The 27,477-nt window shown below is 44.0% G+C and overlaps 1 protein-coding gene across 3 annotated transcripts in view; it reads right to left on the minus strand.

Moving 5' to 3' along the window:
- The window catches only part of hspa12a (heat shock protein 12A), a 47,877-nt gene extending 25,356 nt beyond the window's left edge, over positions 1–22,521 (minus strand). For 2 of the 3 annotated variants that reach the window (XM_054734395.2, XM_054734393.2), the window contains exons 1-3: positions 22,296–22,521; positions 5,651–5,727; positions 298–425 (exon numbers count right to left, since the gene is read on the minus strand). In XM_054734395.2, the coding sequence (XP_054590370.1) occupies positions 298–425; positions 5,651–5,727; positions 22,296–22,332 (242 nt within the window). In that variant the 5' untranslated portion in view covers positions 22,333–22,521. The remainder of the gene's footprint in view (positions 1–297; positions 426–5,650; positions 5,728–22,295) is intronic. The other variant, XM_054734394.2, reaches the window with a different exon arrangement.
- Positions 22,522–27,477: the final 4,956 nt, after the last annotated feature.

The raw sequence follows: 27,477 nt of genomic DNA on the forward strand, positions 1-27,477 counted from the left end.
GTTAGCTACCCCTATATAAAGCTGTTAGTTACCCTTATATAAAGCTGTTAGTTACCCCTGTATGAAGCTGTTAGTTACCCCTATATAATGCTGTTAGTTACCCCTATATGACGCTGTTAGTTACCCCCATATAAAGCTGTTAGTTACCCCTGTGTAAAGCTGTTAGTTACCCCTGAATGCATAAATCACATCCAGGACACCTTCGGCAGCGTGATGTTGCGCTGATGTGGATAATCCCCCCACCCCCACCATCACACACACACCACAGTGAATGTCTGCATTGCAGTGCCGGCTCACCTCATGGTGTGAATGCACTCTGGCTCCTTAGTAAAGGCGTAAGCATAACCGCTGGAGGTGGTGCCAAAGTCGATGGCAACCACAACCACGAAGGACGGTCCAGTCTGCATCTGGTCTGTGTCATTCTGCTGCACACACACACACACACACACACACACACACACACACACACTGAGTCACCTATAATATACAGTAAAACATTTAAAGATGTGGGACACTTGATTAATTAATACATTTGTAGTTGTGGTATATTTTCCTTATAGTTGAGGTATACCCATGAAGAAAATTACAAGCTTCTCTCAATTCCACAGTTGGAGGCTGACTAAATACTTTTTTGCACCACTAAATGCACATGAAACAGAGGCAGACGGATGCGGAGTTGTTTTAAGGCCAATGCTGATACCGATCATTAAAGAATTTTGTTGCTGATGGCAGATATATAAAGCTGATATATATATATATATATATATATATACATATATATATATATATATACATATATATATATATATACATATATATATGTACAGGTGCTGGCCAGTAAATTAGAATATCATCAAAAGGTTGAAGATATTTCAGTAATTCCATTCAAAACGTGAAACTTGTACATTATATTCATGCAATGCACACAGACCAATGTATTTCCAATGTTCATTACATTTAAATTTGATATTCATAAGTGACAACTAATGAAAACTCCAAATTTGGTATCTCAAAAAATTAGAATATTCTGAAAAGGCTGAATATAGAAGACACCTGCTGCCACTCTAATCAGCTGATTTACTCAAAACACCTGCAAAGGCCTTTAAAAGGTCCCTCAGTCTTGTTTTGAAGGCACCACAATCATGGGGAAGACTTCTGACTTAACAGCTGTCCAAAAGACAATCATTGACACCTTGCACAAGGAGGGCAAGACACAAAAGGTGATTGCTAAAGAAGCTGGCTGTTCGCAGAGCTCTGTGTCCAAGCACATTAACAGACAGGCGAAGGGACGGAAAAAATGTGGTAGAAAAAAGTGTACAAGCTCTAGGGATAACCGCACCCTGCAGAGAATTGTGACGACAAACCCATTCAAAAATGTGGGGGAGATCCACAAAGAGTGGACTGCAGCTGGAGTCAGCGCTTCAAGAACCACCACGAGGAGACTCATGAAAGACATGGGATTCAGGTGTCGCATTCCGTGTGTCAAGCCACTCTTGAACAAGAAACAGCGCAAGAAGCGTCTCGCCTGGGCCAAGGACAAAAAGGACTGGACTGATGCTGAGTGGTCCAAAGTTATGTTTCCTGATGAAAGCAAGTTCTGCATTTCCTTTGGAAATCAAGGACCCAGAGTCTGGAGGAAGAGCGGAGAAGCACAGAATCCACGTTGCATGAGGTCCAGTGTAAAGTTTCCACCGTCAGTGATGGTGTGGGGTGCCATGTCATCTGCCGGTGTTGGCCCACTCTGTTTCCTGAGGTCCAGGGTCAATGCAGCCGTCTACCAGGAAGTTTTAGAGCACTTCATGCTTCCTGCTGCTGACCAACTTTATGGGGATGCAGACTTCACCTTTCAACAGGACTTGGCACCTGCACACAGTGCCAAAACCACCAGCACCTGGTTCAAGGACCATGGTATCCCTGTCCTTGATTGGCCCGCAAACTCACCTGACCTTAACCCCATAGAAAATCTATGGGGTATTGTGAAGCGGAGGATGCAATACGCTAGACCCAACAATGCAGAGGAGCTGAAGACGACTATCAGAGCAACCTGGGCTCTCATAACACCTGAGCAGTGCCACAGACTGATCGAGTCCATGCCACGCCGCATTACTGCAGTTATTGAGGCAAAAGGAGCCCCGACTAAGTATTGAGTGCTATACATGCACATTCTTTTCATTTTCATTCTTTTCAGTTGGCCAACATTAGAGAAACAAACATTTTTTCATTGGCCTTTAGAATATTCTAATTTTCTGAGATACCAGATTTGATGTTTTCATTGGTTGTCACCTATAAATATCAAAATTAAACGTAATAAACATTGGAAATACATTGGTCTGTGTGCATTGCATGAATATAATGTACAAGTTTCACGTTTTGAATGGAATTACTGAAATATCTTCAACCTTTTGATGATATTCTAATTTACTGGCCAGCACCTGTATATATATATATATATCCACATTTTGGCAGCACATTTATTGTTCAAGACAACTGAAAACTCACTGTGTGCAATATAAACTAGAAAAATGTGCATTTATTGCACAAATGCTGTTTGAATGCTGGATAGCTGACACTGTAAGCTGAAGCTGCTGAACAGCTGAACTGAAGCTAAAACTAAGCAAAACTGTCAAATTGAGCTGAATGTCTTGAAAGATGTAGAAGCAAAAAGTACCAACAAGCAAATAAAGCACGAAAAGCAAGTGAAGAATAGAGAAAAATAATGCTAAATAGCAAAAAACTGAAATCTGTGAACATTGTATAAAAATCTGAAGAGCTAAAATGTCTAAACACCTGTTATTTCAGTTGGACAAGTTTAACGGTTTAATCTTTACATTTAGCTGAACTGTGAAATTAGCAGTTTATGCTAAATTTGGTAACTGATTGCTGAAGCTGTTGAATAGCTGAAGTAAGCTGAAACTAAGCTAAACTGTCCAATGAGTTGAATGCAAGGGCGTCAGTTTGTTTTCAGAATTGCTGGGGACAATAACCATACACTTGAGTGGGGTTTAAAAATTGCTGGGGACAATAAAGTAGGCTAGCACAGGGGTCGGCGGCTCTGGAGCCGCATGCGGCTCTTCCATCCATCTGATGCGACTCTCTGTGCTTGTAAAATAATGAATGGATATTTAAATAAAAAGCTTTATATTTTACTGCTTTAATTTTACATCTGTATGCCAATTCTAAATGTAAAGATTGTCTGCGTAAACCTGAACAGGTCCAACCCGGTCTTACTGTGAGACCGGGTTGACGCGTCACGCTTGTGCGTAATCATATGCGCTTCCTGAGCTGGAGGATGTCAGATTCTGGGCTTCTCCTCAGACAGGTTCCTGGATGTGTCGCCACATTGGAGACAGGAACAAGCTCTATTCAGCCAAAGTTTCATAATCAGGTGTGGCAGTGTGAGTGTCCTGTCACAGTGTCCCGATAGATAATGCGCCCTGGCTACTTGGCCAAGGGGTTGTCCCTTTGGCTGACTGGTCAGAGCGTATGACTCTCACCCGGGAGTCTGGGGATCGAATCCCGCCCAGGCCCTCGTTTCTCCACCTTGCCACATATTGACGGATAAACTCAAGGATGTTGGTTGTTTTGAAAGAATTACCCCGACGCACACTGATGCGGATGGATGAGCTGACATTTTAATCGTTACGCACATCGCAGAGGTAACTTGATTCCCATCAGAACATCAGAGCTTTATACTGGACACTGTGTTCAGCGCGGCTCGGAGCGCACGGTGGACAGTGGGCTGAAGATCTGAGGGGTTCGCAGCGCACTTTACATTTTACGGTGCATGCGATGATTTCCTCCCACTGAAGCGGTCTGGAAACCCGGTCTCTCTGAGGGACGTGTCACTTGGAAAAATGTTCTTTTTATGAAATTATTAAACTTTGGCTGAACAGCGCTTGTTCCCGTCTCTAATATGGAGACGCATGACGCATCCAGTCTGAGGCAGAATAGCCTCTTCAGCTCAGAAAGCACCTGTAGAGACATTTGATCACGCACAAAGTTTATGTGGAGCAGAAGTGGTCGGGCCACGGCAGGTGAAACGTTCCTAGCCTACATGAAGTGAAACTGTTTAATTGTAACATTAATATGTTACTGGACACGCTGGTCTGGTTGGTTAGACCAGTGTTTGAAGCGGAAAACACACACACACACACACACACACACACCAATTTAAATAATGCTGATAGCGTGGACTAGAAGACTGGTGATGGTTTACGTATTTAAATGATGATCAGGCTGCTGTAAAATGTAATCTTCATCCACATCCAGGCAGAATTATCCTCTATTTGCTCTGCTCTTGTCTGGGCTGATCAGCTGACGGTGCGCGCGGCGCGCCTAACTAGCGGCTGATGCACATTTTACGCATTTGGAGAGGTGGGCTGGAAGCTTTGCTTTTACTGGAAGATGGTCCACTTAACGCACGGGTGTAGACTACATATTAATGACAAATGAATGAAAATTAAATTGTGAGTTTTTACTTCATATTTTATAAATAAAAATGACGGGGGAACACATTTATGACGTCTTTTTAAACAAAATTTTCTAGCGCGACCTGCCTGCTTCACTTAAGTCACTGCTTATTAAGGTCCGTCCAGAATTACCGTGGCCCAAACCTCTGCAAATTGTTGTTCTTCACTTTATCAAACTCAGACTTTGTACAGCTAATATCAAGATGTAAAATTATGAATTCAGTCGAGCTCTTCCGTCCCTCCCTCTCCTGATCTCCTGGAAACCCGACATCGGCTGTCAGAAGCGGGAGGTGAAGAAGGAGATGAGGCAAACAGAGTGAGTGCGACGTAAAGAAACCAGACTGGTGTGGAGGTGAGCAAAACAGAAGGAAAAGTGTGGGTGTTGAATCCCCCACGGGTGCGACGCCCATGCGAGCGACCGGTACCGGCTGCTGTCACCTGGTTGTGAGCAGCGCTCTGCTGTCTGAGGGTAGGCCCCGCCCACAACGCCGCAGCTGCTGCGGTGTTTTCTTTACTGTGGGAAATGGGTAATAATGGCTCTTTGATGGGAACAGGTTGCCGACCCCTGGTAAGCTGGTAAAACAAAAATCCTCATCAGCAGGCTTTTTTTTAAAGTGGGGGAGACACAGCTGCCCATCACAAATTTTTCCGGGGACATGTCCCCGGCGTCCCCGGTTAAAATGACGCCTATGGTTGAATGTAGTGAAAGATGTGAAAGCAAAAAGCACCAACAAGCAAATAAAGCACAAAAATTAAGTGAAGAATCAAGAAAACTAATCCCAAACTGCAGAAAACTGAAATCTGTGAATACTGTTTAAAAAACTGGACAGCTAGAATGTCTAAACACCTGTTATTTCAGTAGGACTAGTTTAATAGTTTAAATTTTACATTTAGCTTAACAGCATTCAAACAACAAGTCAATAAATCTCTTAATATTTATTGAACCTCAAATATTATTATTATTGAACCTGAAAATAATTTCAGCCGAGGGCCAATATAGAAAAAAATGAATGCATCGGCTCGACATATCGGGCGGCCTCTAACATAAGGGAAAGATATATGCTATGCAGTCCATATTAACTCACATTTAAACCATGAAATGATCCCTTGTTAATAAATCATAGGAACTTATACCGCCTTACCCAGCTGATGTGATCCTCTGTGAGCTATGTGAGACTCACCTGGACGTGTGACGGAGACAGGGGGGTGATTCCTGGGTCCCCCAGGCTCTTAGCCGGAGATGGGTTGGCCATCGCGTCTGTAGTGGAGGAAACACAAACATATTATTAATCAATTTAAACTTTCTGTTACGGATTCATTTACCCCATTACAAGAATCGTCTTTATAGCACTGCAACAGATTGTTAGAAATACATTTATTAGGTCTCATTTTCCACATTTCACTGTTTTTAGACATTTTTACATTTATAATTGTTTTCCTAAAACTTTAAATAATTTTCCAAATCTTTAAAAGAAAACCTTTTCAGGTGGAAAATTTTGATCTGTGTTAACACTGGACACATGGAAGCCTGGATGTCTTCATGGACTCAACAGAACTCTTACAACCCCCCCCCCAAAAAAGGTTAAACATTAGAAAAAATAAAAATACGCTCTAATCTTTTGTAAGCCGGCTCAACTTTTAAGAAGAAAAACTACAAAACAATTAGAATAAAAGAGTTTAAACTAATGTTTAAGGATTTAATGGACGACCTTTAAAGGGTTAATTCCACATTTTAAAGGTAACTGGCAGTGACGCTAAACACCGTCATGAAGGGATTTAAAATGTGGTGAATATGTTTGTGTATTGTTGTTTGTTTCAGGGTCTCCGATCTTGGGTCAGAAGCTTTGAACAGTTCAAAGGTCAGTATGTGACATCATCATCATCTGTCTGGTAGTTAGGTTTGGAAAAAAAAGTCATAAAAGATTAAAACAGTTCAGCTCCCTCCAACCCGTTGAAGCCATAAAGGCTGTTTCTACTGTGGCTGGATCATAAAAAACAGATTTATCATAATCAAAGCATCACTAAATCATCGCTGAACCACACAACCATGTTAGCTGATCCCACAGCTGAGGAAACGACAGGTTTAAACCTCAGATTTGGACGTGAAGCTGCAAAGCCTTCAGGACGTTAGAGCCTCTGCGTCGCCATTGGTGGCGTCTCAGATCACGCAGCAATCAGCTGTGGTCAAACAAAATAAAAATACATAACCTGTCTTCGGCTTGGTCTTAGTTGCTGCACGGAGGACTGTTTGAAAATGTCCCGTGTGTACAAAGAGGGGGCACAAATAAAGCGACCCAGAACCAGGCGGCGGGCACCAGGGAACCCGGCCCCGCTCCTCGCCTGGTGCAGCGCTGCAAAACGACAACACGCTCTCCGATCAAAGAGAACAAACGTCTGTTGCACCTGTCTTTTAAACACAACGACATTTCAATTGAGTTGGAGATTGTCTCCCCATTTGCCACCATCATTTTCATTAGTCTGCTTTAATAGCCTTCACTGAAAGTGTTCTTTGAGCGCATACAATAATAATCCTCCCTTGACGTATTGTAAGTGTCTGGCAGAATTGTCTCACAACGGGACATCATGTTATCATCCTATTTTTCTGCCTCGCTCACCCTTTTCTCTAGTCCACCCCTACGGAGCAGATGAGTGGTCTGAAGACCCATAATACACTTTGCCAGGCAATTACGGTGCAGAATTACAGCCCACCTGTGGCTAGGCTCCATCTAGCTGCCACCATCTCGCTCGCCGCCCAAAAGCGCTCCACAGAAATCACCTTTACGACTTGCACTCTTTCTCCTCGGCAACAGCTTCAAAAATCTAATCACAGTTAAATGTAATTCCATAATAAATATCCCAAAAGCTGCATCGTCAGAGCGTCATTAAACAACAGAACTCCTTTAAACCTGAATGTTTAGCCTCTAAATTCCTGAACTAGCTGATAATATGTCAGAATAAGTGTAGTTTTTCCTGTCTAGAGATTATAATCTGTAAAAACACTCAACTGGGATTGGAAGGAGAGACCCCATCATGCTAGCGCTAGCTTCTCTGCACTGGCTCCCGGTGTTTTATCAATCCTCCTCTATGTGTTCAGGGTGCTGCAGGGCAGAGCTCCCCCATATCTTGCTGACCTGCTGCAGCGTCGTGTCCCCACTTGCCCCTTGGCTCTGCTGAGCAGCAGTTGCTGGAAGACCCCCGCTCTAAACTCAGATCAAGCGGGGACCGGGCCTTCTCGGTAACGGCCTCTACACTCTGGAATGATCTCCCTCTGGCAGTGAAGCAAGCTGCTTCTCTTCAGGAGTTTAAGTCTCACCTGAAAACACTTTATCTACTAGCTTTCCCCCAACATCGCTCACCCTGGCTTTTGTACTTTTACTCTTTGTACTGTATGGCTTTTAAATACTTTTACTTGTACTTTACGTTATTTTTTTTTATAAATTAAACTCTCGTGTCTCTATTATGTTGTTTTACCCTTGTTTCTATGTGCTGTTCAGCACCTTGGGCCTCCAATAAGGTGGTAGGTGCTATATAAATAAATCGGATTGGTTGGTTGATTGAACTGGTATGACGCTTGAATCTAACCCTTCTTAAACTACCCACACATACCTGTGGCTTCTTTGTTCTACACAACAACAAAGCTGCAAAAGTAACTCGTTAGCTAACGCCAAACCACAGGTGGGTGAAAAGGAAAATTTATGCTTATCTGTTTTTTAACTCCTTTATTTCTGGAAAAAAACAGACTAGTTATCTACATTAAACCATCCCTAAAAACTGAGAAATTGTGCTAACACCTAGCCTAATCTAGGTGATGGTGGCTCAGGGCTTGAGCTTGCCTTGTAAGGGATAGGTTGCTGGTTCAAACCCAGGCTTTGTCAGTTGTGTCCTTGGGCAAGACACTTAACCCCACCTTGCTGGCTGGAGATGGTCAGGGGGACCGACCATCTGCCAGTGAACCCCGGGGCAGGTGTGTGTGTGTGTGTGTGTGTGCGTGCGTGCGTGCGTGTGTGTGTGTGTGTGTGTGTGTGTGTGTGTGTGTGTGTGTGTGTGTGTGTGTGTGTGTGTGTGTGTGTGTGTGTGTGAATGACTAATTGTTGTAACGGAACGGAATCACTCTTGTGTTCCCTTCTTTGCTCAGGACTAGTCTGCATAAGAGAAAGTCTCAAGGTCTCATGCATTCCTTCTAACCTGCTTATTTTCAGCTCAACAGAAGAATGAAGAATGAACTCTTTTCTTTTAATTAATCAAATAACTCTATTTTAATAAAGCTAATCCATCAAAGTGTTAGTCAATAAATGAGATGTGACCGACCTGTGAAATCAAAATATTAATTACTTTATTATGATCCTATAGAATATAATAAGTACTGTGACTTTAAGTGTTCCAACAGGACTCATTTCACGAAGTGTTAAAAAGACATAACACATTACTTTCACTGATCCAATCAGAATCTGATGGAGGCGTGGTTCTGATGGTGTTTGGTAATTTTCATTCGACAATAAACAATAACATTCGAGGTATAAAAACTACGCCACGTCAGCTCTAACACCAGTTCAAAGCGTTCCAGAGAAAGTAACGGAGTGGCCAATCCTGATCTTTTAACTCTTAAACCGAAAGAACAACGACAAGCTGAATAATCCAGTCGCTATAACAACTGGCGGCAACAGCCTTTCAGAACAAAAGCTCCATCCATCGACCCAGGCTTGGGTCTGACCAGACGCCAGTAACGTGTCGTGTGCCGGAAGTAACTTAAGACGGGTTTGATCGGAACCGCGGCTTCTCCTACCGGCTCGGTTCCAGAGAGGGTTCACTGGACCATGAAATTCCTGATCTACAGAGGACTTCCACCGAAGGCAAAGGTAGACCGGCAAATGGTGTCTCATGTTTTTCTGAAGCTAACCAAAGCTTATTTCAAAACAACATCTTCAGTTCCCGTCAGAACAATCGCTTCTTCTGATTTGCTGGTTCCGATTTACATCACACGCCATCCATTCACCGCCTCATCCATTTTTAGTTACACTATACATTTAGTTTTGAAGTCAGTCTAGTTTAATTTGTTAGTAATACAATTCTTAACTTTTAAACTTGACTCTCTCAATTCTGTTGTCTCTGAGTGAATACGTAACGGTTATCTAATCCCTACAATAAAAAGATCCAATCTTCTCGTTTAAATAACCCTGCGATCCGTAAGGTGGATTTCATATTTCCTGTGGAATCCCACACCTTATGGCTCATTAATTAAATGTAATATCTCAATTCATTACATTGTGTTGTAAATGCCATTTACCGTTAAGTTTTCCTTGACTTATCATAAACATGTGAAGTCTGAGACGTTTGTAACTCCATAACAGACGAATAGCGCCTGAGGGACAAAGTGAGGCTCTGCTGTCGCTTCCAAAAGCAACAGAAGAGCCTCGTTAAATTCACTTGAACAAAACAAAACAGACAAAATTCTGTTATCAAAGGGTGCATTCATTAAACCGGCCACAGAATGAGCTGGAGGAGAGAATGTCCTGGGTCATCGTCCCGTCTGAAGTCCCATTCATTCATGACACCCCCCACCTCACACACACACACACACACACACACATGCACACTGGTCTTTTAGCAGTGGGCCAAAAATCATTGTCCTTAAATACAATATTGACTTTAAACTTTAAACAATGTAATAAACATAAGGTACCTTATTTAAGGAAAAATTGTACAAGAAGTGTAACCTAGTGAAGAAGTGCGTAAAAGTGCTTCAGTGAGCTAAAATTTAAACCTAAACAACGGATAAAACCAAAGATCTGAATTATGGATGCAAATGGGCTTAAAATGTCATGGCTACATGACTTCTCAGTTGCAGCATGGGCTAATGACTTTTGGGTTGTAACGCACTTTGGGGGGTTCTAGGACTCCAGAGGGTGCTATATAAACACAGACCAATAAGAACATGTCTTACACGATTGCTTATGAACTTAAGTTTTAGTTAGATTGATTTTACGAAATCTCTTATTCTTGAAAAACCACTCATTAAAGGTGTGGGACAACCGCGTAAACAACACCTCTGCAGTGCTCTCTAGTAGCTTCAGGAACCAGCAGAATGCCACATCAGAGGTGAGCAGAACACGACAGGATATGGAGTCTTATATTTCATCTCTCCTCTGATTGGCTAACAGCAACATGACTCCACCACTGACTCTGTTTGCTCTGCAACATTGATGTTTTATCTCCACCAATGACACAAGCCTGGAGGAGTTCTGCTGTGTGGTGGAGTTGCTAATAATAACAGTTAGCTTCTACTAGCAGAGACGTTCTCTGCTGTTTCCTGGACGCTAAACCAACAACAGCCTTCCCCGTTGTGAGTCCAGATGGGTGAGTCCATGAATATTTAGTGACAGTGTGACGTAGATCTGTCAGGATTTTCTAATCCTAGAGTTTCACCGTCTGTTTTCTATCAGAAGCTAATGCTGGAGACATGTGTAGGAGACTATTTTCATGTTCAGCCTGCATGAAACACTCAAGAGTGACCCGTTAGAATCAGAAATAATCATTAAACTTTTTTTTTCCAATGTTGCACACCCTTACACCACTGAGAGACCTAAGCTGCCTTTTTCTTTTTTTTGTTTGAACACCAGTTTCAAATCCCAACCGGAACCCGACAGTTATTAGCAGCCGCCAAAGGAAATGTTTCCAACCCCCACTCCCACCCGTGGTGTGTTTCCAGTCTGAAGCTCTAACTCAAGCTTCTCCAGAGGTGATCGCTGAATATGTGCATCCTCAGAAGGGTCTTTTGTGTCCCAACTCTGTTCTAAATGTGACATCATCGAAGGCAAACGTTAAAAAGGTTCTGATTACCCTAACCAGCTAACCCTAACCAGACACACAGAATAATCACTTAACACCTTGAGACAGAGGTTTGAGCCCCAGGGGGAGTTTGGGTCAGGGTTAAAGGGTCAGGGCAAACCTAAAATAAAAGATTTAATAAGAAGTCAAACCTTGTTTTGTTTCTGGTCATTTTTAGAGTTCATTCTTGTTTTAACCAAAGCAGCCTGCTGCTTGACCTTTTCCTACATTATTGGATGTGTTTGAACCTTCCATGACTGACTGGACTTCCACCAGGATGAGAAAACCTTTGAGTGAATGGGTCGTGCCTCTCTTTAGCTGATTCATCTAAAACATGTCGGCAGCAGCAGAGAGCTGGATGATCAGAACCAAACCTAACCAGCAGACACTCGTTTAGATGAAGCTCAGCCAGACTGGAGCCAATGAACTCCTGATGGAGACGCTGGAAACTTCCAGATCAGGACCACCATCCTGTTACTCTGCTCCAGCACACCTGCTTTAGTTCAGATTCAGGTGTGCTGGAGCAGGAAACAGGAGATGCTGCTCCAGATGATCCTCCAGGAGAAGATGGAGTTCAACAAACAACTGAGGAGAGACTTCTTCAGGTTTTATCTTTGTCTTAAATCAAATCTGTGAATATGGATCATTTTATTTTACAGAAGATTTTGTTTCTTTGCTTTTAGAGACTTCTGATTAGATAAACAAAAATGTTCTGTTGAACTTTTCAATGCTTATACTGACAAACGGACATTTTCTGTTGACATTTTTACTAAAACAGAAAACAAATAAATGAAAAAAATCACTATGATAAAAAGTCACATCTGCTTAAACCTGTTTTTCTCTTCTCAGCTCCTCGTCCGTCTGAACAGACCGGTTCTGACCGCTCATCTCCCACAGAATCCGTCTAACTGCGTGTTTCTAAAGCAAACGTTTGAACTCACAGAAGAGATTTATCATAACTGATGTTAAAACACACAGATGATCCCCGGGAACAAGAAGTTTCATCTGTAAAAAGCTGAGAGGAGCTCCAGAGGGAGACAGCGTGAGGAACGTTCATGGAGAGGTCCCGATCCGAGGAAATGCCTGACAACTCCGAGCTGAACAATAGACTTCCTTCCTGCTCATCTGAAAACACTTCCTCACCCTGACATCCATGTATATACATCACTGATGTGGTGACACGCACACACACACACACACACACGCACACACACACACACACACACACACACACACACACACACACACACACACACACACACACACACACACACACACACACACACACACAAAGAAATTACAATCTGAAACATCACAGAAAAGTGTGTGTGTGTGTGTGTGAGATTAGCATTAGCCCCATTTTCAGCTAATGTTCACATCCTCAGAGGACAGCCTGGCATTAATGAAGACCGTCTGCATCAGCACAGTGAGACATGAAATAGTTAGGTCTGTTTAGAAGAAGCATTGCCGCTAGATTATGAATGTTTATAAATGATTATAAACCGGTAACTCCATGTTGGAGCTCAGAGCTTCCCAGCAGGACTTCCTGTTTGAAAATAACTCGTTTTTAACAAAACAACAGATCATGACCAGCTGAGCTTCTCCAGTTACAGCTGTACCCCAACCATCTATAACACAGCAGGTCCAGAGGAATATCTAATAACAACAATAATAATTATTATTTATTATTATTATTATTATTGTCGTCGTCCTCTTCCTCCGCTTATCCGGGTCCGGGTCGTGGGGGCAGCATCCCAACTAGGGAGCTCCAGACCGTCCTCTCCCCGGCCACCTCCACCAGCTCCTCCGGCAGGATCCCAAGGCGTTCCCGGACCAGATTGGAGATGTAACCTCTCCAACGTGTCCTGGGTTGACCCGGGGGCCTCCTGCCGGCAGGACATGCCCGAAACACCTCCCCAGGGAGGCGTCCAGGAGGCATCCTGACCAGATGCCCAAACCACCTCAACTGACTCCTTTCGATCCGGAGGAGCAGCGGTTCTACTCCGAGTCCCTCCTGAATGTCCGAGCTCCTCACCCTATCTCTAAGGCCGAGCCCGGCCACCCTACGGAGGAAACTCATTTCGGCCGCTTGTATTTGCGAGCTCGTTCTTTCGGTCATTACCCAAAGCTCATGACCATAGGTGAGGATTGGGACGTAGATCGACCGGTAAATCGAGATTATTATTATTATTATATTATTACAATAACGCTGCATATTTTGCTTCGTATGAGGTTTGCTGTGAAGACTCTGACACTAGTCAGTGACTCGATGCAACCTGCTGGGTTCCTTATATAGGAAAATTGTTACTGATTGGCTTAATGAACTGACCTGTATTGGAATGAACTCGGCCCGAGTGGTTATTCTTTTCTTAGCCAGCCCGGGGGTTCTGGTCGTGGTGGAGGCCTAGCTGTTGTTTTCAGAGACCATTTTCCATGTAGCTCTACAACCTCTGGTCACTTTGCTTCCTTTGACCTGCAGCTGATTAAAGTCGGGCGTAAGGACCCGTTCTACTGTGCTGTAGTTTATCGTCCACCTGGTCCAAACAGTTCTTTCCTTCAGGAGTTTAGTGACTTTCTATCCTCCACTGTGAAGCTGTCCAGACTGGTGATTGTTGGTGACTTTAACATCCACGTTGATGATCCCTCGGACCACTTTGCCATGAATTTCTCCAGCCCTATGGACTCCTTCAGCTTTACCCAGCATGTTTCTGGCCCCACACACACCAGGGGGCACACTCTAGACCTTGTTTTTACCCTGAGTCTAAATGCTGACAGTGTTTGTCCTGAGGACGTTTATATTTCAGATCACCATTGCATTTTCTTTAACTTGTCAGTTTCTGCGTCCCCACCTCCTGCTCGCCGTATGGTTAGTTCTCGTTTTCTTAATGAGAGCACAGCTAGCAATTTTTCTGCTGCGTTTGATCCACCCTGTTCTTCTGATAACGACCCAGATTCCTTAACTTCTCAGTTTAATGAGCACTGCCTCTCCATTCTGGACAACATCTGTCCTGTCAGAACCAGATCAGTTCCTGCAGTGAACCCTACTCCCTGGTTTAATGACAGCCTTCGCAGCCTAAAGCACCAATGCAGGAAAATTGAGCGCTTGTGGAAGAAAACCCGTCTCCACGTCAATCAATCAATCAATCAATCAGATTTATTTATAAAGCGCTTTTCAAACAAAGTGCTACTCAAAGTGCTTTACAAAATGACCCCAGATTCACATAACAGGTTAAAAACATTAACAGACATATGCAAGCACACACACACACGGACACACACGCGCGCGCACATGCGCGCACACACACACACACACACACACACGGACACACACACACACGCACACACAAGCAAGTAAAAATTATATTTGGCTGAGTCCAGATGAGCCAAGTAAGGTAAGGCAAGGAAACGCCATCAGAGGAGCCGTCTGCCCCGGCAGCATCAGGTCTTCCACACTAAGTCAGGGCGCTCAGTGGAGGGGGAGCATAGACCCCCACCTATAGAGCACCCAGGAAGCTACAGTCGACCACCGCTCCCGGGGCAGAGGGCCCCTACAGAGGAAACACTGAATTAAAATGAGTAAAAATATAATAAAAGAGCTAAGGGACAAAAGTTAGAAAATAAGTAATAAATAAAATCATAGAGACAGTAAAATAATAATATTAAATAGTGAAAACAATGCTAAAATATAATCATATAAAACATGCAAAGCAAGTAATAAAATATAATCATGTCAAACGAGAAATAAAACTGTAGTAAATATTTAGATAAAAGCTAACCTAAAAACATGGGTCTTGAGCCTGGACTTAAAAACATGAAAGTTCTCTGCGGCCCTGAGGTCCTCTGGCAGCTCGTTCCAGAGGCAAGGGCCGTAACACTGGAAGGACGCCTCGCTGTAAGTGTGTGTCCTGACTTCAGGGATGACCGGGAGACGGCTGCCAGAGGAGTGCAGAGGCCGTGAGGGTTCATATGGTAAAAACAGTTCTGAGGGATAAGAAGGCCCCAGACCATTAAGACACTTAAAAACCATTAGAAGAAACTTAAAATTGATCCTGAAACATACGGGGAGCCAATGCAATGATTCTAAAACTGGTGTCATGTGCTCCCGCCTCCTGGTCTTCATCAGGACACGTGCTGCCGAATTTTGTAGAAGTTGTAAGCCTGAGATGCTCTTTTTGGGAAGTGCAGAAAGCGGGGCATTACAGTAGTCCATTCTACTGGTGATAAAAGCACGCATCAGCATCTCCGTATTGGCCCGAGAGAGAATGGGGCGGACTCTGGCAATGTTCTTTAGATGATAAAAACCTATTTTTGTAATATTTTTTATGTGTGGGATAAAAGTCAGCTCAGAGTCTAAAATCACACCCAGGTTCTTCACTGGTTCAGAAGGATTAGACAGAGATTGTAATTTCGGTAAAAGCTTCTCTCTCTGGGCCTCAGGACCAATGACTAAAACTTCAGTTTTGTCCTGGTTGAGCTGGAGAAAGTTCTCTGCCATCCAGGATTCAATGTCTAAAATGCAGTTAAAAAGTGCATCCATTGACCAAGAGTCATCAGGGGACACGGAGATGTACAACTGTGTATCATCAGCATAACTGTGAAAGTTGACCCCGTGTCTCCTGATGACTCCGCCAAGAGGGAGCATATAAAGATTAAAAAGCACTGGGCCTAAAATTGAACCCTGGGGCACACCACATGTAATCCCATGGACTGTAGAGGAACAGGTATCCAAACTCACCATGAAAGTCCTGTCTGTGAGGTAGGATGTGAACCTTCTATGTACAGCACCAGAGAGGCTGATCTGTTTTAAACGAGTTAAAAGAATAGTGTGGTCTACTGTATCGAAGGCAGCACTTAGATCCAGTAGGACCGACACTGTCAACTTCCGTTTATCATAATTTACTCTAAAATCATTTAAAATCTTCAGTAGGGCCATCTCGGTGCTGTGGTTCACCCTAAAACCAGACTGAAATTTCTCTAGGACATTATTAGTGTTTATAAAATCATTTAGTTGATTTAAAACCAACTTTCCTAAAATTTTGCTTAAAAATGGTAAGTTAGATATCGGTCGATAATTGTTTAATTCATTGAAATCTAAATTGCTTTTCTTCAACAGGGGCCTCACCACCGCCCTTTTAAAGGCAGCAGGAAAGACCCCCGTCTGAAGGGAGCAATTCATCATGGTTAAAATCTAATCACTAAAAGATCCATAGAATTGTTTAAAGAACGAAGTTGGAATTGGGTCCAGAACACATGTGGTGGGTCTCACTGAGGAGAAAACTTTATCAAGAGTCTCAGCTTCTACCAGGACAAAACTGTTCAGTGTTTCCTCTGGTATAGACACACATTCAGATTTATCTAAGACCTTATTACTTATGGAGGATAAAATATTCCTTCTGATGGTGTCTACCTTCCCTCTGAATTGGGCTGCAAACTCCTCACAGAGTGCATTTGAGGGTGTTTTCTGAGGTGAATTGGATGTACGGTTTAAAATGTTGTTTATGGTGGAAAAAAGTATTCTGGGATTGTGTTTATTGTCTAGAATGAGTTTGGAAAGGTATGCATTTCTTGAATTTCTCACTGCGTTGTTATATGATTTAAGTAGCTCTGTATATATTTGATGATTTATAGTTGTTTTGTTCTTTCTCCATCTCCGCTCTGCAACCCTGCAATTTCTCTTTAGTTTCTTTAGCTTTTCATTTCTCTACGGTGAAGCACGTTTTGAATATAGACTTTTGATTTTAAGTGGGGCGAGAAGGTCGAGAGCGGATTTCAGTCTATTGTTAAAATCATTGACAGTAAAATCACAAGAGGCAGTTACCGGAGTGGGAGGGATCTTTCTAAAAACTTCAAGAAAACCTGCAGCCACTTCAGGGGTGAGATGACGCTGGCTTACAGTTCTCACAGACGGTTCCAGCTGGATAAAACTGGTGATGCTAAAAAATACACAGTAGTGATCAGAGACAGCCAAATCAATAACAGAGGACACACTGGTGGACAGGCCATACGTGATGACCAAGTCCAGGGTGTGTCCTCTGTTGTGAGTTGGCTGTGTGACATGTTGACTAAAATCCATATAACTCAGAATATTTAAAAACTCCTTTGAAAAAGGATCAGAAGGATTATCTATATGTCGATTAAAATCACCGGCTAAAATGATCCTTTCAAAGAAGTTGTGCAGGATTGATAAAAACTCTGAAATTTCTTGAATAAAAATGGCAATCTGCTTAGGAGGCCGATAAACTGTGACATAAAATCTGAGGAGAGCTAAAAACTGCTGCTGTATATTCAAAAGTGGTAAAATGGTCAAATAAAACTGGTTTGGCAGAAAGTATTGATGAACTAAGAAAAGCAGTACCGCCTCCCCTTTTGCTACTCCTCGTTGAAAAATTAAAATTAAAATCTGGCGGAGAAGCCTCTGTGAGAACAACAGGTGCATCTGAACTCAGCCATGTTTCTGTTAAAAGTAGACAGTGAAGATTACGATCTAAAATCAGGTCATTTATTAAAAACGTTTTGTTCAGCAGAGAACGAACATTTAAAAGAGCCATATTAATAGTAACTGGTGAAGGAGTGACTGTATTAACTGAAGGTGGGACTTTTGGTAACTGTTTTATATTATTGGTGTTGTTTTTGTTTGGTTTATGACTGTTTGTCCGCTCTCTGCTGATAATAACAGGTATGAATAAGGTATGGCGAGGTCCAAGTCCGACATGTGATTTACTGTTAAACTCAGGGCTGGGTTGGTAGGAGCAGGGACCAGCTACACATCAGGAAGTGGGAGCAGATGAGGCCGGTGGAGTGGGTGGGGGGTGGGGGGGGGGGTCGTGGACAAGCCAGGTTCATGGTTAGAGTACGGGTCCCCTGTCTATTTAGTTGAGGTGAAGCCCATCCGCTCCAAACAGGTGTCTCCTGCCCCAGAAAATGTTAAAATTGTCTATAAAACCAACATTACGGGGCACCTAAAGGATCTTCTGACATCCTTTAACTCTGCGGTCAGAGACGCTAGGGTTTCCTATTTTTCCAACCTGGTGTCCCAGAGCAAAGGGAACCCCAAGGTGCTGTTTAACACCATCAGTAGCATCGTCTCTCCTGCCTCTCCTCCAGCCTCCAGCCAATCTGTTGCAGACTGTGAGAACTTTCTGTCTTTCTTTGTGGACAAAGTCAATAAGGTTAGATCTAGCATCTCTCCTTCAGCCTTATCGCCACCTCTCCTGACTCCAACCAGGCCCATCATCCTAGATCATCCCTGTTCATTTTACTCCTTCTTCCATCTCAGGAACGTTGCTAAGCTGAGTCCCATTCTGTCCCGCTCTGAACTTGAGACAGTTCTCCACACCTTCATCTCCTCACGCTTAGACTACTGTAACTCTCTTTTCACGTGTCTGAGCAGAACCTCCCTGAACCGTCTACAGGTGGTTCAGAATGCCTGTGCTTGGCTTCTGACCAAGTCCTCCAAACACACCCACATCACCCCGCTTCTCCTCCAGCTTCACTGGCTGCCAGTCAACTTCAGGGTTCATTTCAAGATCCTGGTTCTGGTCTATAGGGCCTTACATGGACAAGCACCATCTTACATTGGTGATCTTCTTAGTCCCTACACCCCCAGCAGGTCCCTGAGGTCCAGTGATCAAAGCCTACTGGTTGTGCGGCACCAGGCTAAAGACCAAAGGTGACAGATCATCTGCTGCTGTGGCCCCCAGACTCTGGACCTCTCTCCCCCTGAGCCTGAGATCACTGGACTCAGTGGTCTCCTTTAAAAAGCAGCTGAAGACTCACTTGTTCAAGCTGGCTTTTCTATGACCTTCTTCACCACTCTCTCTTTATTCTGCTCTCCCCACCTTTTCCACCTTCCTCAGGATCCACTGATTTCCCTCTTTCCTGTTCACTCTCTCTCTTTCTTTACAATTTTTTAAATAACAATTGTCTATTGTTTGCTTATTTTAAATAAATTGTTTGCTTATTTTAAATAATTTTTTTTACTTTTTTACTTTTATTTTCTAAATTCTTTTTTTTATAATTTTACATTTTTTGTTTTTGTGAAGCGCCTCATGATTTTTATGTTGAGAGGCGCTAAAGAAATGATATTTTCTTCTTCTTCTTTACTGTGTGAAGTTCCTTCAGACGACTCTTGTCGTGATTTGGCGCTATATAAATAAACTTGAATTGAATTGAAGTAAGATTTCTTTCCTCATCTTTCCAAGAAAAAACATCCAATGGTGATTAGCTTTTAAAATTTATTAATCGAGCTGTAACGGAAAGGCGACCCAAACTGTGATGAGCAAGGATGAAAAGTGGAAATGCAGCATTAGCTGGTTCTTCTCCACTCACCTGATCACACATTTTTCATCCCGTCTTCCTCCACCTCACGGTGTGTTTACGGCAGTCAGCGGTAGCGGTTAAGTCAGGAAAATCAGTGCATCCAGATGAAAATCGTAAAATGCAATTGTCACAGGAAATCAAAGGCTGATGCTAACAATTTTTTAACTGTTGTTAGCATGCTAGCCCCAGAACGTTCTGCTTCCAACAGCTATAAACCTGACATTATGGACAGCAGATGTTCTAGACTGGTACAAAGGAGAACACGGTATGCTTGCGTAGTTCTTTGGACACATTATTTGGGGTTTTAATTTGTTTTTCTAACATGATATCTGTCTTCAGTATTTATTTCACCAAACTTTAAGTTTGTGTTCGCTAGAAAAAGCTTCAGACTGCTAGCCAAGTGAACTAGACCAAATCCTTGCTCTGCAAAATTTGGTCTAGGAAACTCTGCAGCCCCTAGCAGCATTCTGGCTGGCCAATCACAGCTCTCTAGAGGGGTTTGAATCCTATAGAGTGCTGTGATTGGTCCACAATGGTGGGCTAATCACAGCGCTCTATCTGCTTTGCGGGCCAATCACAGTGCTTTATCCACTTTGAGGGCTAATCAGGGCCCTTTATTCGTCTGGTGGGCGGGATGATGCAACAGAGTGGAACCAGATGGCGACAGCTCCTTTGAAACGGCTTTTACATCATTTCTGGACTATTAGGACTTGGGTTTTATTAGAATCAGGAGCAGAAAGATGTATTTAAGTTCTTTTTTAAGAAAAAGGACATATTTTCGCCTTCTTCAACAGTGGACCACCTTGTTTACCGACATCCGTTGCGGTGAGTACATCACGTTGTTCATTGTCCAGTAGCATGCAGAGATCATTTGAAAGACAATGGTAGAACCCGCCCCACGACCGAGAACCATCAATGGAGCGTTGCCAGGCTACCAGACTTCTGCTTCAAGAGGAGGTGAAGCCCCAGTTGGAGCATGGCCTTTTATTCCAGACCAGGCATCAGCACCAAGGCTCAGGAGCAGTGATAAGATCCTGGCGTGGACGGGACTATCTTCATGGTCTGGTTTAGCTGTAAGTTGGCTCACTGACTTTATCCTTGAAACTGTTGATTTGGGGAAGGGAAATAAAGGATCGTTGTGGAATTTCAGTCATTTCCCAGTTCCCCAACAAGATGTTCTGTCACCAGCCACCACTGGAAACAAGATGAACATCTACGACTGATGAGTGTTGGGAGTATACCGATGCATTGGTCTAATTCTAGTTGGGAGTCACATTAAAGATGTAACTGAGCTGCATCAAACACAGAAATGGCTAAAAGTCAGTCAGTTTTGCAGATATTCAGCTATCCTGTTAGTAACGGAGGCACGCAGAGCTAAGGCGAGTGATGCTGCATCACAGCAGCATCAGGAAATATTGCTTTAAAACTCTGGAATGGGAAGTGTTGGGAATTCCAGACTTTCCTTTACCAAAAGCGGGTCAGTCCAGATGGATTCTACAGCAAACCGCTGAGCTGACACGAACATCAGCTGATTCACACGTTCACTGTCAGCAGTGTGCACCATGTTAGCTTTGCTTTAACTCAGTTTGTTTCTCCTGGAAGCATCAAAACCCCACAAACAATCCAAAAACATTATTATTTTCAAATGATTGAAAAATGTCACATTACGTTCATCCCAGCAGAAGTCATGTGATGTTGACCTTTGACTCCTTAAAGGGAAATCATCAAAACCCTTAAAGTTTCTCTTTTTTTCATCAATTTTAACTTTAGTTCCTTTAAATATTATTTAGTTGATATGGCACAAGTTCCAGACTTAAGCGAGTGATGAGATGTGCTGCTTAGACCAGCTCCACGTGCTGATGGGAGGCCTCCAGCGTGCATACATGACCTCCTCCAGCTTCACAAGGTGTGCTGCAGGCTGTGGTGCTCTTACATAACCCAGCCCTGTGCCAACTCACCAGGGAGAGCTCAGCTCAGCGTCTCCTGCAGAGATCTTCAGACCAACACACTCACACTTAAACTGTTTTAATCACAAACGAAGCGAGGTTGCTGGCTGTTTTTACACTTAAGAGAAGGTTCTAGACCTTCTAGTGATGTCTGGCCTGTCGATGTTAGAATAAGCATGAAATATTAACTCTGAATGTGGCTGATGTATTTGGCTAGCATGCAAACTCAGAGGTGGCCCAACATGAAGAGGTCTTCTATCTGAGGTACCACCAGAACCCAGCCAGAACCACCCATGAAGAACAGATGAACTCACACCACATCTCTTCACCCAGCTTTTATTTTTGGTGGTGGGGGGTACCTGCAGCAGATTTTGCTGCAGAGTCACAACTCCTGCCGGACGTAGACACGTGACCCATCTGCACCGAACAGGGCTGGGTCTCCACCGGAAAACAGACAGAAACTTTCAGATGCCGCCTTTTGGCCCTGAGCCAGGGGGAGGACTCGGCCCTGGCGGGCCTCTGTCCTCTGCGGCTGTCCTTGGGAGGTCCAGCCGGGACTGGCGCTAAATCTGCGCCGCTGCAGCAGAGGCTGAATTCCTCCCTGATGCAGAATCACGTCCAGCCTCTCAGACACAAAACCTCTGATATCACCGGAGGGCCCGTGAACGCAACCCAGTGGGCGTGCACGCGCATTTACTCGGACTAACTAACGGTAAACCGGAGGATTCCGCCTCACCTGTTATCTTCTCCGCCGTCGTGTCCTTTTCGCTCATCCTCTCCCGCAGTTGGACCTCCTCCCGAGCCTTCTTCTCTCCGATGCAGTTGCACCAGGCTATGGTCCTGATCAGAGCGGTTCTCCGAACCGAACCACAGGAGGAACCAAAGGACTAGAAAACGCTCCGGTTCGGTGCTTCCTTCGACCTCCGGTCACTTTCCAGCCTCCGGTCCACTCAGAAGTGTGGAGACGGTTTGGGATGGGGGTGGGGGGGTAGGAGGGTCTAAGGATACAGGACGGCCCCGCCCATTTCAGACAGAATTCCAACTGAATCCGGTCCAACAGCTGATCCATGAACATCTGGATCGGGGGTTTAAGGGGTGGCCCGCGGGTCGTTTACGGACCTGATGTGTCCAGATGTTTACTATATAAGAGGCTGAACAAAAATATTCAGATCAAGTTTTTTTATGGGAGAGATCAAAGGCAGGTTACCATGGCAACCATTAAACAAACCCCTGTCATGCAGACTGGTGACCCGTATCCTGATACCGGACTCACAATCCATCCATCAGAACCACAAATATCCGCAGATCCGTTAAGATGCAAACGTTCAACAAAGTTCGGACAGAAATGGTTTTCATGTTTTTTATTCTGAAAGTCTCATTTCGGAGGCTGCAGGTTTTCTACTGATATAAATGAGACAGAGCTACTTTAGTTCACAACAGGAAACCGATCTGTGAGCCATGTTGGGTCTCAAAATGACCCAGGAGCCCTATAAATGACCAAACACATTCATAACAAAGCCCTAAGACTGATTTGTCCCGTTAAGCCGGGCGGACACGGTACAACTTTTTCACTTTTTTGAGCCGATTCTTTCCTCGTGCCAGAATCTACAAAACCAGGCCGAGTTTTGGGCTGAGCGTCGTTATACGGGGGTTACGAGAGGTGATTAACACCAAGTGAACAGCTACCGATCAGCAATCGTAAGCTCGCACAAACTTCTGGTGTGTTTGATATTTTGCTCGTCCCTCGTGAGGGTATCGCACTGTTGCAGCGGCGCTGCGAGCAGCTGTGACCCAAACAGAAACCGCTCACGGCACATGCGCAAATGTGCATCAGCACGGCTCGCCAGCTATTCCCCTATTAACACAGGTCAGTCGTTTTTATTTATACACATTTTCACACACAATGACTAGGATTGTCAAGAAAGCGTGTTTATTTCAAATTAAACTGACAAACATTGATTTACGTTCGTTCGTCTTCCTCCTCCAACCCCATAAATCCCTGTGTCCTGCAGCCCTCCCGGAGGACAACAGGCATCATTAACAACACGAAAACAGTCTGATGTGTTTTGTAAAAACTGCTATTTTTAGCACATTTGTAGGTCCGACGTGTTGCTAGACGTACAGTGTGAGCACGACTTGTGAGATTTGCTCTGCGGGGAAGTCGTACAGTTTCAGCTGAAGCTGAACGCTACGAGTGAAAACGATGCACAGAGTCCGCCCGGCTTTAGCTCAACTGATCTGTGCATCACGAGCGTCAAATGTACAGCCGGCGGGCCAAACCCAGCCCGCTAGGGGCTTCAATGCGGCCCGTTGAATGAATTTTGAAGGTAAAACCAATACATAAAAATAACAATCCAATAAGCTTCATAAAAAGCTATTCCAAAGTCTTCCACTGGGGGTGCATAGAGTAAGTGAACCCGGGCGGACACTGTGTGACGCACGGGTGCCCAGTCCTGGTCCTGGAGGGCCATTATCCAGCAGGTTTTGTGGTTTCTCTGCTCCAACACACTTGATTCAGTGGTTGAATCACGTGCAACAGTTCATCAGGCTCAACATGATGAAACAATTATTTTGGAAAAAGAAGTCTAAGATCCAGCTCTCTTTTTTAAGTCTCCTCCCCCTGGAGTCAGACTCATTAATAAGCTGTGTGTGTGTGTGTGTGTGCGCGCGCGCGTGTGTGTGTGTATGTAGTGTGTGTGTGTGTGTGTGTGCTGGTTAGTATTTCAGGCTAACATTAGCAGTAGCTTGGCGCAGCATTGCTGGCCCAGCGTTTATACATTGTTGACCTTGGAGTAGGATGGAACATGTAGATTTAAAGTGACGGTGTGCATTTTTCCTGGCGATAGGGGGCAGTATATTCCTAACTGTCACAGCTGCCAGCCTGAAGAGGGAAAAAGCAGCCAGGATCACCCAGCTCTGGTGATTGACTGGACACCGCCCCTCCTCCTCCTCCCTTCCAGGCTGCAGAGGAACACAGCTGAGCTGAATCCTCCTGATGAGCCACACCTAGGATAAAAAGGATGTGCCTCCAGCAGTCTGGGAGGCAGCAGTGCAGGGGTTCTGCTGTCATCCAGGCCTCATTTTGTTTTCAACCCCTTCGAGACGAAGAGTTTTAATTTTTATAGTTTTAACTCTGAGTGATCCAGAGGGATTGTTTTAAAGGTTAACTCTGTGATACAATTTTATTGACTTTGGTTTTAAAACACCTTTGTGTGGGTAAAGTTTTTAAAATAAGCTTTTACCAGGTGTTTTAATCAGTAAATTGTTTGGGACTTTTATCGACTTTGGGCTTTTAGAACACCTTCGTTTCTGTAAACTTTTAATATAAGTTTCTACCAGGTGTTTTTATAGTTGATAATTCGTGATGTTAACCTTTTAGAGAGATCTGTTTGCTTGTGTTTTTAATACCTTTTTGTACAAATAAACCCATTTTAAACTCCGCCGCCAGTTTTTATGTTATCCCAATCCTTCACATTTTTACCATCTCAAGTCGGGGACGTAACATAAATGGGGGCTCGTCCGGGATATTTCATTTTAACAGCAGACCGTGAAGGAATGTACAATCCCTGGTGGTGGTATTTTAATGGTGTTTTATTTGTTTCAGGGTTTTAAACAACAGATGGCTTCGTGGATGACTGGCGGGTGCTTCTGGAGGCCCAGCTCCCACTGGAAGATCCACTGCTGGATGGGCTCACAGAAGCTTCGAGCCTGATCCAGCCCAAGGAGAGGAGGATAAATGACGTGGATCCAGAGATGACCCCCACAGGCAGGCTCAGGTGTTGCACCTAGCGGGTTAGCGTTGGTGGTTTACTCCACCATCTCGGGAGCACCCCAGGAAGGGCAGGGGCTAAACCCCCTCCAGAATGTGCAACAGCACATGTGCTTAATCTGCCCGCCTGCAAAGTGCATGAAGAGTCGGGAGTAGATAGCCTGTTTATTGTTTTGTCGGGGGTCTCTCTTGTTTTGACGTGATCCTCGCTTTTAAAGAAAAAGTTTTAAAAGTTACTAATGTCCTGTACTAACTTTTATCCTTTTTCTGTCGTTTATGTGTGGGGGTGTCACGGCTGCCAGCCTGAAGAGGGAAAAAGCAGCCAGGATCACCCAGCTCTGGTGATTGACTGGACACCGCCCCTCCTCCTCCCTTCCAGGCTGCTGAGGAGCACAGCTGAGCTGAATCCTCCTGATGAGCCACACCTAGGATAAAAAGGCTGTGCCTCCAGCAGTCTGGGAGGCAGCAGTGCAGGGGTTCTGCTGTCATCCAGGCCTCATTTTGTTTTCAACCCCTTCGAGTCGAAGAGTTTTAACTTTTATAGTTTTAACTCTAAGTGATCCAGAGGGATCGTTTTAAAGGTTAACTCTGTGATACAATTTTATTGACTTTGGTTTTAAAACACCTTCTGTTCCGGTAAAACTTTTAACATAAGTTTTAACCAGGTGTTTTATGTCAATGAATTGTTTTAGAACTTTTATCAACTTTGTGGATTTAGAAACACCTTCTGTTTTGGTGAAACTTTTAATAAGTTTTAACCAGGTGTTTTTAATGTTGGTAACTGCTCTTTTAATGTTAACCTTTTTGAGAGTATTTTTGTTTAGCATTATCTTAATAATGCTCGCCATCTGTTTGCTTGTGTTTTTAATACCTTTTTGTACAAATAAACCCATGTTAAACTCCTCCGCCAGTCCTTACGTTACCCCCATCCTTCACATTTTTACCATCTCATGTCGGGGACGTAACACTAACTCTTTGCAAGCGAGCTGTGTTTTGTGTTCCAGTCATCGACATATACATATATGGACAATGGGTTTCCATACACTCCAATAACACGTTTTTGAAGAAAAATGGGAGGTGGCCACCTCCACCATTTTGACCGTGTCACAGGTTCCGTCAAGCCCAGACAATTCCACAAAAGGGAAGAGAGGTGGAGCTGAGGGTGGGGCTGTAAGGCTGAGATCAAATGACGACACCCGGTTGAACTAGCTATAAGCTAACCCAAAGCTAACGCAGACGTGGGAGCTAAGCTAACGGAGGTAGCAACCTAGCTACAACCGGAGTTAACTGTGCCCAACACCAGAGCTTCTGAGTCAGAGATACGCCGGGCTGACCGCTGGGTAAAACCGGGTGGAACACAGAGGACTCCGGGAGCTCCACTAGCCGGCAGCCGCACAGCATGCAAGCGCCGCTGCGATCTGAGATGTGCAGAGCTGCCGCTGGGGAGAACAGGGTGGAAAGGTTTCCATCCCAGAGCTCCACAAGCCGGCAGCCCGCGCAGCAGACAGAAGCCGCGATCAGACAGAGATGCACCGAGCTGCGGGGAGGGGAGAAACGGGTGGAAAACATTGGTCTCTCGAGAGCTCCACAGGCCGATAGTCGGAACCCAGCTCCACCAACATGTAATATTTCAACCCATTTTCTAAAGTGCAGCATTATGTTAAATGCACTGGGTTTTACCTTATTACCTTTAAATTTCATGGTTAAACAGTACATGTTAAAATCTAAGCTCAGCTCGGCAGTGACCTAAAATACATAAATATAATTTTACTTACAGAAAAAAATGAAGTGGAGACTCCTTGGACGCTCTTTTAGTGCAATTAATGCCACAGCAAGTCATTTTGTCCAACAATTGCACATATCATATCCAAAAAAGAACACACAAAAGCTACAACTAATGGTCTAAGTTGAGAGACTGAAACTGGCGGAACAGCTTTCAGGCGAGGCCGAGGCTCAGACTGAGGCCTTTCCCCGGAGCTAGCTCTGTGGTCACGTGGGTCTGATGCTCATTAATTATTCCGAATTTTAGGCTTTAAATACACTTAAACAGAAGAGTGAGAAAAAAAATTCACCCCCCTCAGAGTTGTCATGAGTGTAAACTAGATCATTTAAACCAAAAACATGTATGGAACCAGGCTGTAAACATGTT

This window comes from Nothobranchius furzeri, chromosome 12 (genome assembly GCF_043380555.1).
Source record: "Nothobranchius furzeri strain GRZ-AD chromosome 12, NfurGRZ-RIMD1, whole genome shotgun sequence".
Taxonomy (NCBI): domain Eukaryota; kingdom Metazoa; phylum Chordata; class Actinopteri; order Cyprinodontiformes; family Nothobranchiidae; genus Nothobranchius; species Nothobranchius furzeri.